This window comes from Pseudophryne corroboree, chromosome 4 (genome assembly GCF_028390025.1).
Source record: "Pseudophryne corroboree isolate aPseCor3 chromosome 4, aPseCor3.hap2, whole genome shotgun sequence".
Lineage (NCBI taxonomy): Eukaryota > Metazoa > Chordata > Amphibia > Anura > Myobatrachidae > Pseudophryne > Pseudophryne corroboree.
In genome coordinates, this window is record NC_086447.1 from 863,945,197 (window position 1) to 863,965,934 (window position 20,738).

The 20,738-nt window shown below is 47.1% G+C and overlaps 1 protein-coding gene across 1 annotated transcript in view; it reads right to left on the reverse strand.

Annotated features, from left to right (window-relative positions):
* Nucleotides 1-20,738, reverse strand: part of MSH2 (mutS homolog 2) — a 430,334-nt gene that overhangs the window by 359,517 nt on the left and 50,079 nt on the right. The window contains exon 5 of the mRNA XM_063918702.1: nucleotides 20,493-20,642. Within this exon, the coding sequence (XP_063774772.1) occupies nucleotides 20,493-20,642 (150 nt within the window). The remainder of the gene's footprint in view (nucleotides 1-20,492; nucleotides 20,643-20,738) is intronic.

The following is a 20,738-nucleotide window of genomic DNA, read 5'->3' on the forward strand; positions in this document are numbered from 1 at the left end:
AGTACCATTTCCTTTAACGGTAGGGGAGGTACTTGAGCTAAAGGGTGGGAAACCGGTGGACAGGAGGTTTAATATCTCCAGCCCTCCTAGTTTGAAGCTCCACCAATATCATGTGGATAGGTCCCTATTATGTTTTAACATCTCCAATCCCCGAAAGCCGGGAAGTTGGGAAGTGTCATGGAGTAACCAAACCATGACCTTTTCGCATAGAGCAGATAGAATGCCTACAGATACAGAGCTTATACGCCACATAGCCAGTAGAGGAAAATCTTTCCGGTATAGGTATACCATAGGAAATAGGATTACGAGAGTTGGAGAGGTATCACCAGGATACTGTGCACATATCGTACAACCTGATACGTGTACTAAGCAGATGGAAGAATTAGGGTTAGGAGATTTCACATGGAAGGTGTGTAATATGGTTATGTCCTATATTGGAAAAGTACTGCCTGAAGTAATGACTATCACATGACAAAATGCCAATGAATTTGATTTATGACCCAACGGTAGAAACAATGATGTAATGAAAATGCGATTATACGGTCCGTTTCTTTCACCTGTTTTTCAGTTTTTCTCCAAGGTAAAAAGACCCACTTGGACGAGGAATTTGACGAGCCGATATACAGACAACAGATGGATTAAAGAAGAAGTTTTGACAACCTTATACACAGATTTTTGATGAACTATGCCATGGATCCCCAGTTTCCCTAGAAATTTTAAAATTACGCTAGCCCAACACTTTTGTAAATCTATGGACATTGACAGCTTTTGCTCGCACCTTATGGGCAAAAGCACAAAGAAGACTGCAACCAACAGACACCGAACAAGACTTCAACCGACAAATGTACATTAACCTGACATAGAATACCACTGCATTTACCATAAGTGTTCTTTATCTTCATTTCTACAACCCTCAGGTAGTGACACACATAGTCGATAGGGAATACAGGCACAGATATCAGCAATCACATATTCCCCCATTCATGTATCATCAACTAAAATGTGCTCCCCCATTTTGTTGCAACCAAAAGCCGAAACGAGCTCGGTAAAGTTTGACAGCCCATCCACAGACCCTTAGTACGGGATAAGAAGGAATTCAAATGTATACTTCGCAATACCTCGAAGCTTGATTTAAAACACGTACGGCACGATGATACATGACCCCCCAAACATGGATTCATACATACATACTTCTGCTATCTCACTAGGTCATACCTTTTTCCCACCTTCTTCTCTCCTCCCTTACCCAATCATAGAAATGTATTTACATATGACATATATTTTTCTCTTTTTGAAATGTTTTAGGAAGTGGCAGTTATTGGTGACTGCCAAAGGGTGGACTGTCAAAGTCAAAAATATTACATAGAGAGAACATACAAACCACACACACATTTAAGTCGCTATACTTGCAAATATGCGCAGCGAGCACAGCAATATATGGAAACACACGCATTTGCTCGGACATGGCACGGAGATGGATTCGGCGCTTGTTTCATACAGTACATGGTTATAATAATGTCAAGCACCAGACATCATGGAGATTTAGAATTGGCTGATGAATTGATGTCATGAATATGTATTATCTGAACAGAACCAGATGCGCCCATCATGTTTGGTATTGAAGCAAGCAGAATGATGTGTGGGTTAGTTTGATGCTGGTTGTGAAGTTGTGGGACATTGCAGCGGATAGATATGATTATATGTATAAAAGCTAAGATCACTTTGTTAGATGAACAATGGATGATCAAGCCAGCCTTTTACTAAGATTTTCAGGGCTGAACCTGATTAACATATACAAAGGAGAGAGAGAGACCCCTCCCCTAGGAACAGACACACAGGAGGATAGTTCCTGTCTGGGGGGGTTGGGGGTCAGTTTTTGCTGGTAGCCTCAGAGAACAGATGTAATGAAGCTACACTCAGAACGAAGCTCTCGGAAGCATGGCTGGATCATCACCAGGCACCAAAGGCTAAGTATTGAATTCACATGGCTAGATAAGGAAATATAGACAGATTGCTTTCTGGTTTAAATAGGATATTGTAACTTGGTTGTGTGATTTGTTGGGTGTTTGTGTGATAGATCTGGGAATCTGTGATGGTAGCTGGGACATTAGACAACCTGTAGCATAGCATTTGTGGTATGTGTTTGCCTATGGTGATTTAAAATAGATTGTACTGGTTAGTTATAATATATATCTTGTTAATCATAAATACCACCATGCAGTTACGTTTGGGCATGTGCTTGTGGCAGTGGCGGGCTGAGATGTGTGGTTACATTGTGATCTGGTCTTGTGATGAATATGCTCTGGTTATTGAGATACTGAAGTTGTTTGGAATGTGAGGGTGAATGGGATGGTTCTAGGAAGTTGTTTGGAATGTGAAAGTGAATAAGATGGTTCTAGGAAGTTGGATTGAAATTGTGAAAGGTGATTTAGATGGTTTGGAATTGTAAAATCAGAACATATGCATTGTTCTGAGGCTTGGACATTTTGGAATAAAATGGAGTCTTGTGTCTTCTGCTATGTGATTGTGGTGTAGCAGAGAGTGCCATGTGTTTGGACCTGCAAATCTAAAATGGCTGCTGCCGGGTATTTTCCCCTCCCCCTTTCAACCATGTGGTGCAGTCTTTGGAATCATGGGAGCTTTAATAAAATGGAGTCTAGCTTCTGTCCCATGCGGTATTGTAGGGTTGTGTATATAGGGACTGCCAGTATGGGTAAGGTCAAGTATTTTCTCCACAAAGATTCTCAGCATTGAATAACTGCGCAGCGATTGTTCCTCACATGTGTAAGCTTCGCTGCAATCATATTGATCTTCTTGTTATTGTGAGCCATTTCTCTCTCTCTCTCTCTTCTCCTCTTTCTCTCTTAAATAGTAATTGTATTATATTTCCTGTGTAGTTATCTGGTTAGGTAGTCTATGTTATATTGTAGTGTATGATTTGTATTTGTATTCTTTTGCAAGTATATCATTCATAATATATATATTAGGCGTTGGACCCTGAGCACGGTATCTGTGTATTTCTTATAGTGTTAAGTATTCTCAGAGCGTCGGTGACGCTAGAACAGCTTTAAAGGTAATAAGGTTATACTGTGTTGCATTTACACTCTACCACTACACAGAGGTTTACAGTATAAGTACATTCCTTAAGGTATAGTTAAGGGAGTACCCTTGCGGTACTTTTTGCGCCAATTGCGTACTGTGTTCTTTAACCTTTAACGTGTTTTTAATAAGATAAATATTTAGCTTTGTTAATACATTACTTTGACATGTTTTTTTTTGTTTTTTACCCCCGATTCTACTTTCATATATTACCAATATTCTGGTGATGCTGTATTTTAACAGTAGCTTTTTTTCATTTGTGGGTCAGTGTTCGCTTCTCTGAATCTACCTCCTCTTCGCTACCTCTTTCAGTTGGAGTACCACAAGGCTCAGTCTTGGGTCCTCTGCTTTTCTCTATCTATACCTCATCTCTTGGTAAACTAATCAGCTCTTTTGGTTTTCAGTACCATCTGTATTGTCAAAGTCGAAAAATATTACAGTACACACATCCCATACAAACAACACACAGATGGCCTCTGCGCATGTACTTGTTCTGCTGTGCGTGCACATATTCGCAATATGCGTATAGTCGCTCCCGCGGTTGTGCGCATCAGCGCGTGGTATGGGTATTTACGGTAGAGTTTGTGAACGCATGGAGAGCTATCAAAACACATTACATATTTAATCCAAATAGTGCACAATGTACACATAGTCACCCTGCACCACATATGAAATTAACAGTTTAAATGGTTTCAGAACAAAGGGATTCACCTTTACAGAATAGGAGGGGACAGACTAAGGTCATAAGGTGGTGTTTGGTATCCAGCTGTAGGGTATTTTAAGGGTAACATTCCGGTGTTGGTTTGAGGAAGATCGCATGTTCCTGCGGATAGTTATGTGCAGAAGCAGAATATAGATATAAACTGTATTTACTGTACATTATGTATGCGGCGGGAATCCAGAGGAGACCACCCACAAGAGCAGTTGGGAAAGACATCGCCCACCTATTCAAACCAACCTATGACCTCTCCTGTACTGTAAAAGTGCATTCCTGTGTCCAATGGACAAAGTGATTACAGTATCTATTGTATTGCTTTTGGAAGAAGTGTATAAAGAGAGCCTGCTTCTGGCCTGGTAAATCACAAGACTCACAAAGTTATCTATTTGATGACCGAGGGCTGGGAAGCACAAGCGAATCTACTCAAGTATGTACCATTGAATGTAGCCATTTACTCTGTTATATTGTATTGTATTATTTGTATTGTAACCCCCTTTCAGCAATAATCCACTGTGGTGTCGGAACCCAGCGATTAAATCACAATTGGTGTCGTGTCTTCATTGCCCTGCTAAAGTTTAAATAAGAATTTACTCACCGGTAATTCTATTTCTCGTAGTCCGTAGTGGATGCTGGGGACTCCGTAAGGACCATGGGGATTAGCGGCTCCGCAGGAGACTGGGCACAACTATAAAGAAAGCTTTAGACTACTGGTGTGCACTGGCTCCTCCCACTAAGACCCTCCTCCAGACTTCAGTTAGGATACTGTGCCCGGAAGAGCTGACACAATAAGGAAGGATTTTGAATCCCGGGTAAGACTCATACCAGCCACACCAATCACACCGTATAACTCGTGATACAATACCCAGTTAACAGTATGATAACAACTGAGCCTCTCAGATAGCTCAACAATAACCCTTTAGTTAAGCAATAACTATATACAAGTATTGCAGACAATCCGCACTTGGGATGGGCGCCCAGCATCCACTACGGACTACGAGAAATCGAATTACCGGTGAGTAAATTCTTATTTTCTCTAACGTCCTAGTGGATGCTGGGGACTCCGTAAGGACCATGGGGATTATACCAAAGCTCCCAAACGGGCGGGAGAGTGCGGATGACTCTGCAGCACCGAATGGGCAAACTCTAGGTCCTCCTCAGCCAGGGTGTCAAACTTGTAGAATTTAGCAAACGTGTTTGACCCCGACCAAGTAGCTGCTCGGCACAGTTGAAGAGCCGAGACCCCTCGGGCAGCCGCCCAAGAAGAGCCCACCTTCCTCGTGGAATGGGCTTTTACTGATTTAGGATGCGGCAGTCCAGCCGCAGAATGTGCAAGCTGAATCGTACTACAGATCCAGAGAGCAATAGTCTGCTTTGAAGCAGGTGCACCCAACTTGTTGGGCGCATACAGGATAAAGAGCGAGTCAGTCTTTCTGACTCCAGCTGTCCTGGAAACATAGATTTTCAGGGCCCTGACTACGTCCAACAACTTGAAAGCCTTCAAGTCATTTGTAGCCGCAGGCACCACGATAGGTTGGTTCAGATGAAAAGCTGATACGACTTTGGGGAGAAACTGGGGACGAGTCCTCAATTCTGCCCTATCCATATGGAAAATCAGATAAGGGCTTTTACATGACAAAGCCGCCAATTCTGATACAAGCCTGGCCGAAGCCAAGGCCAACAACATGACCACTTTCCACGTGAGATATTTCAAATCCACGGTTTTTAGTGGCTCAAACCAATGTGACTTTAGGAAATCAAACACCACGTTGAGATCCCAAGGTGCCACTGGAGGCACAAAAGGGGGCTGAATATGCAGCACTCCCTTAACAAAAGTCTGAACTTCAGGTAGTGAAGCCAGTTCTCTCTGGAAGAAAATCGATAGAGCCGAAATCTGGACCTTAATGGAACCCAATTTAAGGCCCATAGTCACCCCTGACTGTAGGAAGCGCAGGAAACGGCCCAGCTGAAATTCCTCTGTTGGGGCCTTCCTGGCCTCACACCACGCAACATATTTTCGCCATATGCGGTGATAATGGTTTGCGGTAACTTCTTTCCTAGCTTTAATCAGCGTAGGAATGACTTCCTCCGGAATGCCCTTTTCCTTCAGGATCCTGTGTTCAACCGCCATGCCGTCAAACGCAGCCGCGGTAAGTCTTGGAACAGACAGGGCCCCTGCTGCAGCAGGTCTTGTCTGAGCGGTAGAGGCCATGGGTCCTCTGACATCATTTCTTGAAGTTCCGGGTACCAAGCTCTTCTTGGCCAATCCGGAACAATGAGTATAGTTCTTACTCCTCTTCTCCTTATTATCCTCAGTACCTTTGGTATGAGAGGAAGAGGATGGAACACAAACCGACCGGTACACCCACGGTGTCACTAGAGCGTCCACAGCTATCGCCTGCGGGTCTCTCAACCTGGCGCAATATTTTTCTAGCTTTTTGTTTAGGCGGGACGCCATCATGTCCACCTGTGGCCTTTTCCAATGGTTTACAATCATTTGAAAGACTTCTGGATGAAGTCCCCACTCTCCCGGGTGGAGGTCGTGCCTGCTGAGGAAGTCTGCTTCCCAGTTGTCCACTCCCGGAATGAACACTGCTGACAGTGCTAACACGTGATTTTCCGCCCATCGGAGAATCCTTGTGGCTTCTGCCATTGCCGTCCTGCTTCTCGTGCCGCCCTGTCGATTTACATGGGCGACCGCCGTGATGTTGTCTGACTGGATCAGTACCGGCTGGTTTTGAAGCAGGGGTTTTGCCTGACTTAGGGCATTGTAAATGGCCCTCAGTTCCAGAATATTTATGTGCAGGGAAGTCTCCTGACTTGACCATAGTCCTTGGAAGTTTCTTCCCTGTGTGACTGCCCCCCAGCCTCGAAGGCTGGCATCCGTGGTCACCAGGACCCAGTCCTGTATGCCGAATCTGCGGCCCTCTTGAAGATGAGCACTCTGCAGCCACCACAGCAGAGACACTCTTGTCCTTGGAGACAGGGTTATCAGCCGATGCATCTGAAGATGCGATCCGGACCACTTGTCCAACAGGTCCCACTGAAAGGTTCTTGCATGAAACCTGCCGTATGGAATCGCTTCGTAGAAAGCTACCATCTTTCCCAGGATCCGCGTGCAGTGATGCACCGACACCTGTTTTGGTTTTAGGAGGCCTCTGACTAGAGATGACAGCTCCTTGGCCTTCTCCTCCGGGAGAAACACTTTTTTCTGTTCTGTGTCCAGAACCATCCCCAGGAACAGTAGACGTGTCGTAGGGACCAGCTGTGACTTTGGAATGTTTAGAATCCAGCCGTGCTGTAGTAGCACCTCCTGAGATAGTGCTACCCCGACCAACAACTGCTCTCTGGACCTCGCCTTTATCAGGAGATCGTCCAAGTATGGGATAATTAAAACACCCTTCTTTTGAAGGAGTATCATCATTTCGGCCATTACCTTGGTAAAGACCCTCGGAGCCGTGGATAGACCGAACGGCAACGTCTGGAATTGGTAATGACAATCCTGTACCACAAATCTGAGGTACTCCTGGTGAGGATGGTAAATGGGGACATGCAGGTAAGCATCCTTGATGTCCAGTGATACCATGTAATCCCCATCGTCCAGGCTTGCAATAACCGCCCTGAGCGATTCCATCTTGAACTTGAATTTTTTTATATATGTGTTCAAGGATTTCAAATTTAAAATGGGTCTCACCGAACCGTCCGGTTTCGGTACCACAAACATTGTGGAATAGTAACCCCGTCCTTGTTGAAGTAGGGGTACCTTTACTGTCACCTGTTGTGAATACAGCTTGTGAATTGCCTGTAACACTGCCTCCCTGCCCGAGGGAGTGGTTGGCAAGGCAGATTTGAGGAAACGGCGGGGGGGAGACATCTCGAATTCCAGCTTGTACCCCTGAGATACTATCTGAAAAATCCAGGGATCCACCCGTGAGCGAGCCCACTGATTGCTGAAAAATTTGAGACGGGCCCCCACCGTACCTGGCTCCGCCTGTGAAGCCCCAGCGTCATGCTGTGGACTTAGAGGAAGCGGGGGAGGACTTTTGCTCCTGGAAACTGGCTGTATGCTGCAGCTTCTTTCCCCTACCTCTGGGCAGAAAGGACGCGCCTTTAACCCGCTTGCCCCTATTGGGCCGAAAGGACTGTACCTGATAATACGGTGCTTTCTTTGGTTGTGAGGGAACATGGGGTAAAAATGTAGACTTCCCAGCTGTTGCTGTGGAAACGAGGTCCGAGAGACCATCCCCGAACAACTCCTCACCCTTATAAGGCAGAACTTCCATGTGGATTCCGTTTGGAATCTGCATCTCCTGTCCACTGCCGAGTCCATAACCCTCTCCTGGCAGAAATGGACATTGCACTAATTTTGGATGCCAGCCGGCAAATATCCCTCTGTGCATCCCTCATGTATAAAAGTGCGTCTTTTATATGCTCTACGTTTAGCAATATAGTGTCCCTGTCTAGGGTATCTATATTTTCTGACAGGGAATCTGACCACGCAGCAGCAGCACTGCACATCCAGGCTGACGCAATAGCTGGTCTCAGTATAACACCTGTGTGTGTGTGTATATATAGATTTCAGGATAGCCTCCTGCTTTCTATCAGCAGATTCCTTCAGGGCGGCCGTGTCCGGAGACGGTAGTGCCACCTTCTTTGACAAGCGTGTGAGCGCTTTATCCACCCTAGGGGATGTTTCCCAGCGTGACCTATCCTCTGGCGGGAAAGGGTACGCCATTAGTAACCGCTTAGAAATTACCAGCTTTTTATCAGGGAAAGCCCACGCTTCTTCACACACTTCATTTAACTCTTCAGATGGAGGAAAAGCTACTGGTAGTTTTTTCTCTCCAAACATAATACCCTTTTTTGTGGTACCGGGGGTAACATCAGAAATGTGCAACACATTTTTCATTGCCTCAATCATGTAACGTGTGGCCCTACTGGAAGTTACATTAGTCTCATCGTCGTCGACACTGGAGTCAGTATCCGTGTCGACATCTGTGTCTGTCATCTGAGGTAGCGGGCGTTTTAGAGCCCCTGATGACTTTTGAGACGCCTGGGCAGGCACAGGCTGAGAAGCCGGCTGTCCCACATTAGGTATGTCGTCAAACCTTTTATGCAAGGAGTCGACACTGTTGCGTAATTCCTTCCACAGCACCATCCACTCAGGTGTCGACCCCGCAGGGGGTGACATCACGTTTACAGGCATTTGCTCCGCCTCCACATAAGCCTCCTCATCAAACATGTCGACACAGCCGTACCGACACACCGCAAACACACAGGGAATGCTCTGACAGAGGACAGGACCCCACAAAACCCTTTGGGGAGACAGAGAGAGAGTATGCCAGCACACACCAGAGCGCTATATAACACAGGGATCCCACTATAAATGAGTGTTTTCCCTTATAGCTGCTTTTTTATATATCAAATATATATATCTATACTGCGCCTAAATTTAGTGCCCCCCCTCTCTTTTTTACCCTTCTGTAGTGTTCAGACTGCAGGGGAGAGCCAGGGAGCTTCCTTCCAGCGGAACTGTGAGGGAAAAATGGCGCCAGTGTGCTGAGGGAGATAGCCCCGCCCCTTTTTCGGCTGACTTTCTCCCGCTTTTTCTGGAATACTGGCAGGGGTAATTTTACATCTATATAGCCTCTAGGACTATATATGATGTAGATTTGCCAGCCAAGGTGTCCTATATTGCCCTCAGGGCGCCCCCCCAGCGCCCTGCACCCATCAGTGACCGGAGTGTGAGGTGTACATGAGGAGCAATGGCGCACAGCTGCAGTGCTGTGCGCTACCTTGGTGAAGACCGAAGTCTTCTGCCGCCGATTATCCGGACCTCTTCGTTGCTTCTGGCTCTGTAAGGGGGGCGGCGGCGCGGCTCCGGGAACGAACACCAAGGTCGGGTCCTGCGGTCGATCCCTCTGGAGCTAATGGTGTCCAGTAGCCTAAGAAGCCCAAACTTCCACCTGTTAGGTAGGTTCGCTTCTTCTCCCCTTAGTCCCTCGCTGCAGTGAGTCTGTTGCCAGCAGATCTCACTGTAAAATAAAAAACCTAAATATACATTCTTTCTAGGAGCTCAGGAGAGCCCCAGTTGTGCATCCAACTCAGCCGGGCACAAGAATCTAACTGAAGTCTGGAGGAGGGTCTTAGTGGGAGGAGCCAGTGCACACCAGTAGTCTAAAGCTTTCTTTATAGTTGTGCCCAGTCTCCTGCGGAGCCGCTAATCCCCATGGTCCTTACGGAGTCCCCAGCATCCACTAGGACGTTAGAGAAAAGTGTTTTATCATTGCATTGCATTACTGTGAAGGTTTAAAGTGTATCTCTGGGTGTGTGCGCGCTGTGTGTACTTTGTACCCCCAGCGCGGCGTTTGTACGATAAGTCCGTACAGTGATACGGAACTCCGTACGCAAACAGTGTATAAAGTACGTAGCGTGTGTACTAAGTTTAGCGGCCGCAGCGGCTCCATGGTAAAGTGTATTCTAAGTGTGTATAAGGTATAGCTTTCTTTCCTGTAAGATAATCGACATTATCTGTACGCAGATGATACTCAAATCTACCTATTCTCCTCTGACTTGTCCCTATCTGTACTGGACCGTGTCACTGAATGCCTTTCTGCCATTTCATCCTGGATGACATCTCGCCACCTCAAACTGAATATTTCAAAGACAGAGTTAATTATATTTCCACCGGCCAATAGTAGGTACCAACCTGATATCTCTATCACTGTTGAAAACTCGACTATCTACCCTACCCCACAAGCTCGCTGCCTAGGTGTCATCCTTGACTCTGATCTGTCCTTTGTTACCCACATTCAATCTGTCTCAAGATCATGTTACATGCATCTAAAAACATATCCAAAATACGACCATACCTTACACAAGACACTGCTAAAAATAAGAATTTACTTACCGATAATTCTATTTCTCGGAGTCCGTAGTGGATGCTGGGGTTCCTGAAAGGACCATGGGGAATAGCGGCTCCGCAGGAGACAGGGCACAAAAAGTAAAGCTTTACGATCAGGTGGTGTGTACTGGCTCCTCCCCCTATGACCCTCCTCCAAGCCTCAGTTAGGATACTGTGCCCGGACGAGCGTACACAATAAGGAAGGATTTATGAATCCCGGGTAAGACTCATACCAGCCACACCAATCACACCGTACAACCTGTGATCTAAACCCAGTTAACAGTATGATAACAGAGGAGCCTCTGAAAGATGGCTCCCTACAACAATAACCCGATTTAGGTAACAATAACTATGTACAATTATTGCAGATAATCCGCACTTGGGATGGGCGCCCAGCATCCACTACGGACTCCGAGAAATAGAATTATCGGTAAGTAAATTCTTATTTTCTCTATCGTCCTAGTGGATGCTGGGGTTCCTGAAAGGACCATGGGGATTATACCAAAGCTCCCAAACGGGCGGGAGAGTGCGGATGACTCTGCAGCACCGAATGAGAGAACTCCAGGTCCTCCTTAGCCAGGGTATCAAATTTGTAGAATTTTACAAACGTGTTCTCCCCCGACCACGTAGCCGCTCGGCAGAGTTGTAATGCCGAGACCCCTCGGGCAGCCGCCCAAGAAGAACCCACCTTCCTTGTGGAGTGGGCTTTTACCGATTTTGGCTGTGGCAGGCCTGCCACAGAATGTGCAAGCTGAATCGTACTACAAATCCAGCGAGCAATAGTCTGCTTAGACGCAGGAGCGCCCAACTTGTTGGGAGCATATAGTATAAACAGTGAGTCAGATTTCCTGACTCCAGCTGTCCTTGAAATGTATATTTTTAAAGCTCTGACAACGTCCAACAACTTGGAGTCCTCCAAGTCGCTTGTAGCCGCAGGCACTACAATAGGCTGGTTCAGATGAAATGCTGACACCACCTTAGGGAGAAAATGTGGACGAGTCCGCAGTTCTGCCCTGTCCGAATGGAAAATCAGATATGGGCTTTTGTAAGATAAAGCTGCCAGTTCTGACACTCTCCTGGCCGAAGCCAGGGCTAGTAGCATGGTCACTTTCCATGTGAGATATTTCAAATCCACATTTTTTAGTGGTTCAAACCAATGAGATTTGAGAAAGTCCAAAACAACATTGAGATCCCACGGTGCCACTGGAGGCACCACAGGGGGCTGTATATGCAGTACTCCCTTAACAAAGGTCTGGACTTCAGGAACTGAAGCCAATTCTTTCTGGAAGAAAATTGACAGGGCCGAAATTTGAACCTTAATAGATCCCAATTTGAGACCCATAGACAATCCTGATTGCAGGAAATGTAGGAATCGACCCAGTTGAAATTCCTCCGTCGGAGCACTCCGATCCTCGCACCACGCAACATATTTTCGCCAAATGCGGTGATAATGTTGCGCGGTTACTTCCTTCCTTGCTTTAATCAAGGTAGGAATGACTTCTTCCGGCATGCCTTTTTCCTTTAGGATCCGGCGTTCAACCGCCATGCCGTCAAACGCAGCCGCGGTAAGTCTTGAAACAGACAGGGACCCTGCTGAAGCAAGTCCCTTCTCAGAGGTAGAGGCCACGGATCCTCCGTGATCATCTCTTGAAGTTCCGGGTACCAAGTCCTTCTTGGCCAATCCGGAACCACTAGTATCGTTCTTACGCCTCTTTGCCGTATAATTCTCAATACTTTTGGTATGAGAGGCAGAGGAGGAAACACATACACCGACTGGTACACCCAAGGCGTTACCAGCGCGTCCACAGCTATTGCCTGCGGGTCTCTTGACCTGGCGCAATACCTGTCCAGTTTTTTGTTGAGGCGAGACGCCATCATGTCCACCATTGGTCTTTCCCAACGGGTTACAAGCATGTGGAAAACTTCTGGATGAAGTCCCCACTCTCCCGGGTGAAGGTCGTGTCTGCTGAGGAAGTCTGCTTCCCAGTTGTCCACTCCCGGGATGAACACTGCTGACAGTGCTATCACATGATTCTCTGCCCAGCGAAGAATCCTTGCAGCTTCTGCCATTGCACTCCTGCTTCTTGTGCCGCCCTGTCTGTTTACATGGGCGACTGCCGTGATGTTGTCCGACTGGATCAACACCGGTTTTCCTTGAAGCAGAGGTTCTGCCTGGCTTAGAGCATTGTAGATTGCTCTTAGTTCCAGAATGTTTATGTGAAGAGACGTTTCCAGGCTCGACCACACGCCCTGGAAGTTTCTTCCTTGTGTGACTGCTCCCCAGCCTCTCAGGCTGGCGTCCGTGGTCACCAGGATCCAATCCTGTATGCCGAATCTGCGGCCCTCCAATAGATGAGCACTCTGCAACCACCACAGAAGAGACACCCTTGTCCTTGGAGACAGGGTTATCCGCTGGTGCATCTGAAGATGCGACCCTGACCATTTGTCCAGCAGATCCCTCTGGAAAATTCTTGCGTGGAATCTGCCGAATGGAATTGCTTCGTAAGAAGCCACCATTTTTCCCAGGACTCTTGTGCATTGATGTACAGACACCTTTCCTGGTTTTAGGAGGTTCCTGACAAGTTCGGATAACTCCTTGGCTTTTTCCTCCGGGAGAAAAACCTTTTTCTGAACCGTGTCCAGAATCATCCCTAGGAACAGCAGACGTGTTGTCGGAATTAACTGGGATTTTGGAATATTCAGAATCCACCCGTGCTGCTTTAGCACTTCTTGAGACAGTGCTAATCCCATCTCTAGCTGTTCTCTGGACCTTGCCCTTATTAGGAGATCGTCCAAGTATGGGATAATTAATACGCCTTTTCTTCGAAGAAGAATCATCATCTCGGCCATTACCTTGGTAAAGACCCAAGGTGCCGTGGACAATCCAAACGGCAGCGTCTGAAACTGATAGTGACAGTTCTGTACGACGAACCTGAGGTACCCCTGGTGTGAGGGGTAAATTGGAACGTGGAGATACGCATCCTTGATGTCCAAGGATACCATAAAGTCCCCTTCTTCCAGGTTCGCTATCACTGCTCTGAGTGACTCCATCTTGAACTTGAACTTTTTTATGTACAGGTTCAAGGATTTCAGATTTAGAATAGGTCTTACCGAGCCATCCGGCTTCGGTACCACAAATAGAGTGGAATAATACCCCTTTCCTTGTTGTAAAAGAGGTACCTTGACAATCACCTGCTGAGAGTACAGCTTGTGAATGGCTTCCAAGACCGTCACCCTGTCGGAGGGGGACGTTGGTAAAGCAGACTTCAGGAAACGGCGAGGTGGATCCGTCTCTAGTTCCAACCTGTACCCCTGAGATATTATCTGCAGGATCCAGGGATCTACCTGCGAGTGAGCCCACTGCGCGCTGAAATTCTTGAGACGACCGCCCACCGCCCCCGAGTCCGCTTGAGAAGCCCCAGCGTCATGCTGAGGCTTTTGTAGAAGCGGGGGAGGGCTTCTGTTCCTGGGAAGGAGCTGCCTGTTGCAGTCTCTTCCCCCTTCCTCTGCCTCGTGGCAGATATGAATATCCCTTTGCTCTCTTGTTTTTAAAGGAACGAAAGGGCTGCGGTTGAAAAGTCGGTGTCTTTTTCTGTTGGGGAGTGACTTGAGGTAAAAAGGTGGATTTCCCGGCTGTAGCCGTGGCCACCAAATCCGATAGACCAACACCAAATAACTCCTCCCCTTTATACGGCAAAACTTCCATATGCCGTTTTGAGTCCGCATCACCTGACCACTGTCGCGTCCATAAACTTCTTCTGGCCGAAATGGACATAGCACTTACCCGTGATGCCAGTGTGCAAATATCCCTCTGTGCATCACGCATATAAAGAAATGCATCCTTTATTTGCTCTAAAGACAGTAAAACATTGTCCCTATCCAGGGTATCAATATTTTCAATCAGGGACTCTGACCAAGCTACCCCAGCACTGCACATCCAGGCTGTCGCTATAGCTGGTCGTAGTATAACACCTGTATGTGTGTATATACTTTTTTGGATATTTTCCATCCTCCTATCTGCTGGATCTTTAAGTGCGGCCGTCTCAGGAGAGGGTAACGCCACTTGTTTTGATAAGCGTGTGAGCGCCTTGTCCACCCTAGGAGGTGTTTCCCAGCGCGCCCTAACCTCTGGCGGGAAAGGGTATAAAGCCAATAACTTCTTTGAAATTAGCAGTTTTTTTATCGGGGGCAACCCACGCTTCATCACACACCTCATTTAATTCATCTGATTCAGGAAAAACTATAGGTAGTTTTTTCACACCCCACATAATACCCTGTTTTGTGGTACCTGTAGTATCAGCAATATGTAACGCCTCCTTCATTGCCAAAATCATATAACGTGTGGCCCTACTGGAAAATACGGTTGATTCGTCACCGTCGCCACTGGAATCAGTGCCTGTGTCTGGGTCCGTGTCGACCGACTGAGGTAACGGGCGTTTTACAGCCCCTGACGGTGTTTGAGGCGCCTGGACAGGTGCTAATTGATTGTCCGGCCGTCTCATGTCGTCAAACGACTGCTTTAGCGTGTTGACACTATCCCGTAATTCCATAAATAAAGCCATCCATTCTGGTGTCGACTCCCTAGGGGGTGACATCCCCATATTTGGCAATTGCTCCGCCTCCACACCAATATCGTCCTCATACATGTCGACACACACGTACCGACACAGCAGACACACAGGGAATGCTCTTAAAGAAGACAGGACCCCACTAGCCCTTTGGGGAGACAGAGGGAGAGTTTGCCAGCACACACCAAAAGCGCTATATATGACAGGGATAGCCTTATAATAAGTGCTCCCTGTATAGCTGCTTTAATATATATATTTTTGCCACAATTTTGCCCCCCCTCTCTTGTTTTACCCTGTTTCTGTAGTGCAGTGCAGGGGAGAGCCTGGGAGCCTTCCTGACCAGCGGAGCTGCGTGAGGAAAATGGCGCTGTGTGCTGAGGAGATAGGCCCCGCCCCTTTTTCGGCGGGCTCGTCTCCCGCTCTTTAACGGATTCTGGCAGGGGTTAAATATCTCCATATAGCCCCCGGAGGCTATATGTGAGGTATTTTTTGCCAAAAAATAGGTTTACATTGCCTCCCAGGGCGCCCCCCTCCCAGCGCCCTGCACCCTCAGTGACTGCCGTGTGAAGTGTGCTGAGAGGAAATGGCGCACAGCTGCAGTGCTGTGCGCTACCTTAAGAAGACTGAGGAGTCTTCTGCCGCCGATTCTGGACCTTCTTCTCGTTTCAGCATCTGCAAGGGGGCCGGCGGCGAGGCTCCGGTGACCATCCAGGCTGTACCTGTGATCGTCCCTCTGGAGCTAATGTCCAGTAGCCAAAGAAGCCAATCCATCCTGCACGCAGGTGAGTTCACTTCTTCTCCCCTAAGTCCCTCGTTGCAGTGATCCTGTTGCCAGCAGGACTCACTGTAAAATAAAAAACCTAAGCTAAACTTTTCTAAGCAGCTCTTTAGGAGAGCCACCTAGATTGCACCCTTCTCGGCCGGGCACAAAAATCTAACTGAGGCTTGGAGGAGGGTCATAGGGGGAGGAGCCAGTACACACCACCTGATCGTAAAGCTTTACTTTTTGTGCCCTGTCTCCTGCGGAGCCGCTATTCCCCATGGTCCTTTCAGGAACCCCAGCATCCACTAGGACGATAGAGAAACTCTAATATACGCTCTCATTATCTCCCGCATTGATTATTGCAATAGTCGCCTAACTGGTCTTCCCAAAACGAGACTCTCACCACTACAATCCATTCTGAATGCAGCGGCGAGGCTCCTCTTCCTCGCTAGACGTTCATCGTCTGCAGATCCATTGTCAGTCCCTCCATTGGTTACCTGTACTCTACCGCATTCAATATAAAATACTTTTACTCACACACAAGGCCATTAACCAAACTACACCAACGTACATCACTTCGCTTATCTCAAAATATCTCACAACCCGACCTCTTCGCTCTTCACAAGACCCGCTTCTCTCATCCACACTCATTACTCGCTCCCACTCACGATTGCAGGACTTTCATCGGGCTGCACCCACTCTGTGGAATGCCCTACCACGCACAATAAGACTCTCCTCTTGTCTCCAAACCTTCAAGCGTTCCCTGAAAACTCACCTCTTTAGGCAAGCATATCAAATTCCAGACCCAGCCACATAACTTTCATAAACCTTCCTATCAAATTGCATCCACTCTGCACAGTCCACACATATCCTCACGTCTTCTCATTCTATGCAATAGATAGCACCTTTCCTTGTGTATACATGCCTATTTCCCTATAGATTGTAAGCTTGCGAGCAGGGCCTTCCTACCTCTATGACTGTTTGTTATCACCCAGTTTGTTATTGTTATTTCAAATTGTAAAGCGCAACGGAATTTGCTGCGCTATATAAGAAACTGTTAATAAATAAATAAATAAGTGTGTCCATCACTTGCATTTAGTGATGAGTATTGCCTCTGAACACAAAAGAGCTGCCTCTACTGTATGCAAAAACAAGATCTGTTTTTCTGATGCCATGGGGGACACTGGAGATGGGGTACAGCTGGTGCAGGAGGAGTCTGGGCACTAAGAAGTTAACTTTCAGAAAAGCTCAGGCTCATCCTCCCTAAACCCTGCCCAGGCCAGTCTTTTTTCGCCTTGCAAAGGTACGTGAAGAGTAGGAGAAGGAAAGACCAAGCACACAAACAGTCCCACACGTATGGGTCAGGCCACCTGGATTAACGCAAAACAAAAACAAAAATATGCAACGCTCGTATAACTGAGCGACTTAAGCTAGGTACACACTATACAATTATTGGGCCAATTTGCCGACTAAAGTTATTGCATAGTGTGTGCAAACGATAGTTTCAGCGTTTCGCTGATATTTCAGAAAAATCTTGCCCACACACACACACACGAACGAACGATCGATTCTCAAACCCGTCGTCCCAAACCAAAAATCTCGGTCACAATCTCCCGATATCGACCAAGGTGTGTGCGCAGTCTCAATAATCTGCCCATATTTCCTTTATTTACCTGTCACTATGTTATCCTCCTTGTGGGGGACATATGCAAATGCAGTGTGATGTGGCAGAAAATTGGTAGCTTTATAAAAGAAATCTTTTACTTTGTAGCTCAGATATTGGTGCCTACAATTTCCTGAAAAATCGTTGGATTGTCGGGCCGACCCCAAAAAAAAAATCTGACAGTGTGTACCTAGCTTCAGTCTCTGAATCTGTATACGAAGTGCTGCGATGCAGCGGACGTGGCATTTTTCCATGCCAAGTTCCGCTGTGCTCCATTTACAGACTCTGTCGCACACAGATATAAAGTGTTGCATATCAAATTAATCAACATCCACATTTACCAAACTAGTATGTTCCTCCTCCAGAACAGGGGACATCTCCAGGTTAGAATAGTGTGAAATTCATGCTCCGATAGTGAGGAGGCATAACAAAGTTGCTTAGCTAAGTCTGCCACAAATTGAGACCGCTTATAACCAAACACTGGCTCAAGCAGGGGACTATCTGAGATCCGCGGCGGAGCAGGAAACACAGAAGGTCACCCTGTTCCTGAGCAAAAGGCACAAATACATCATGGCAGCAGACATTAGGGCAGTAAATCTAAACAGATACGTAACCAAACCCCACATACAGTAATATATTAGCAGAACACAGTTTGGGAAAACTAAATAGGTTGTACACTGAAAACATTAACATAAAGAGACTGTAGTGTACATCTATGGGGCATATTCAATTGATGTCGGATCCTTTCAGAAGGAAAGGATCCGACATTTTATTATTCAATTGGCGGCTTTTGGCCGTTCCCGACCATGCCAATCCGGCTTTTTTTTTTTTTTAAAGTCGGATTGACATCGTCGGAAATGGGGCTAAAACCTGTCGGATTTGGCCGCGAATCCCACAAAACACGTGGATCCGCGGCTAATCCGCCATCCACGTCTTTTACGACAAGTCGGATTTCCTGACTTGTCAGATAAACGGCAGTTTGATTGAATAGGTCAAATCTGGATTCGACCTTAAATTGTCGGAAACTGCCGTTTAGCCGACAAGTCAGGAAATCCCACTTGAATTGAATAGACCCATATATGGAGTACAATTCAGTGCAAACACACCACATTAAAGGGGGAGTACGAAGACCTGACGAGAAAGAGATTCTGCCTATAAAAATAGAAATCCTAATAGGTGGGAAGAATAAACCTGGCTCAGCACTTTCTGCAGGCAGGCTGTTTGAACGCAGAACCAGAGCTCCAAAATGGCCGCTCAGCGTCTTGAGGGTAGGACTCTTGGCAGGCTGCCTGAGCAGAGAGCGGAGAACGGGAAGGCGGCCCCACCCACCTAGGCAACAAACACAAGGACTCCTCTCCTTCATCCAACAGTGTCCCATTAGGCTAATGTCCCTTGTGGTCTAGTGAGAAAGCAGAGAAACGTGCCCTCGCTGTCCTCTCCCCCACCGGTGACACCAACACACCAAGGAAAGAAATTGCTGCATGCAAGGGCAGCTTCCTCCAGCACCAGCTATATCCCATGGTATCTCCAACGTCCCCCAGGGTTAGAAGAGAAAGTAATTTAGTTTCTGGCCTTCTACATTCCAACCTCAGCCCTCTTCAGTCTATCCCACAACCTGCTGCCGGCTTCATTTTCCTTTCCTTCACTCCCCCTTATGCAGCCCTTCAACACTACCCACTGGTTCCCTATCAAAATCAAAACATCTCTCACCCACCCTTCTCTTCCTTACAGCTACACCCTAATTTCCCCACACTCTCTCCTGCTCTGCTGGTGATCATCCAGTCACCTCCATTCCTGATCCGCGCTTCCCATTCTGGCACTGAAGACTTCTCGTGGGCCGCTCCTAACCTCTGGAATGCCTAACCCATTAGACTTGCCTCCTGTGTTCCAGCCTTCAAACATTGCCCTTAATCATTATATCATTCTAGATTACCAATCCCCCACCTAACTCTGCAGTGCCTGGTCCAATTCTTTCCATTGTGTCCAACCATATCCCTAAACTTCTTGTGTAGGATAGGCATAATACTGCTCAATCTCTCCAGGTAGTGGCAAGAACGACAGATGGAAGATTCTTTACAAGAACACATCTGCAAACTAAAAGACCTTTTCCACTAACTCAAAAAACCCGGGTTTTTGCACGGGGGAGCGCATCGACCAGGGTTTTTTTGGTAGAAGAAATGGCTCAGAAGAAAAAACCTGAATCAGGTGACCCAGGAATCCTACCCGGGTAGCTACCTGGGTTGGACCCGGGAATGGGTGTAGTATAAACTGATCACCCGGTTACCTGACCCGAGACACATTTACAGCATGCCTAGAGCCCAAACCTCCCTGACCGCAGTGTCACATGGGCGGTCGGGAGGTTGGGGGGGGGGGGGGGGCATGCATGCTGTCAGCACTGCTATCTGTCCTAATATGCAGACAGCAGAGCTGGCCGGGAAAGTGTGCTGGGCTTGCCCGCAGCGTGACGGTGGGCAGCTTCGAATTGGGGGCGTGGCCTAATGGATTGAAGATATGCCCCAAAGGTCCCGATCTGCTGGTTTTCCCAGCGCTTGGAGATGACGTCATCTTCATGCGCTGGCCACAAGCCACTGCACCCGGGTTCAGTGTGAGCAGAGATGACCCGGAATATTCCCGGGTCGCGCCGCAGTGGTAAAGGGTCATGTCTCGGGTCTGACCTGGCTTGGAACAGTGTTCCAAATCCCGTGTCAGAGCTGTGACTTTATTGGAAAAGGGGTATAAATTCTCGCACTGTAGATCTGCACAACATTACATGAGCTCACCTGGAAGAGATTTAATGCACCTACAGCAGCATTATCTAGTTTCATGTACTGACTCAGGTCAAAGCTGCTCATCTGAAACTGTCCAAAGTTTGACTCATCCGACAGAAGCTCCAAATACTTCATGACTGCTGACAAAGCCGACATTGCAACCTGAAATGGAAGGATATTACAGTAACAATAGCAAGACACAAAGAATATGTAAGCACATGAAACAAACTAAAAGCCACAATGAAATTAAGGTGAAGA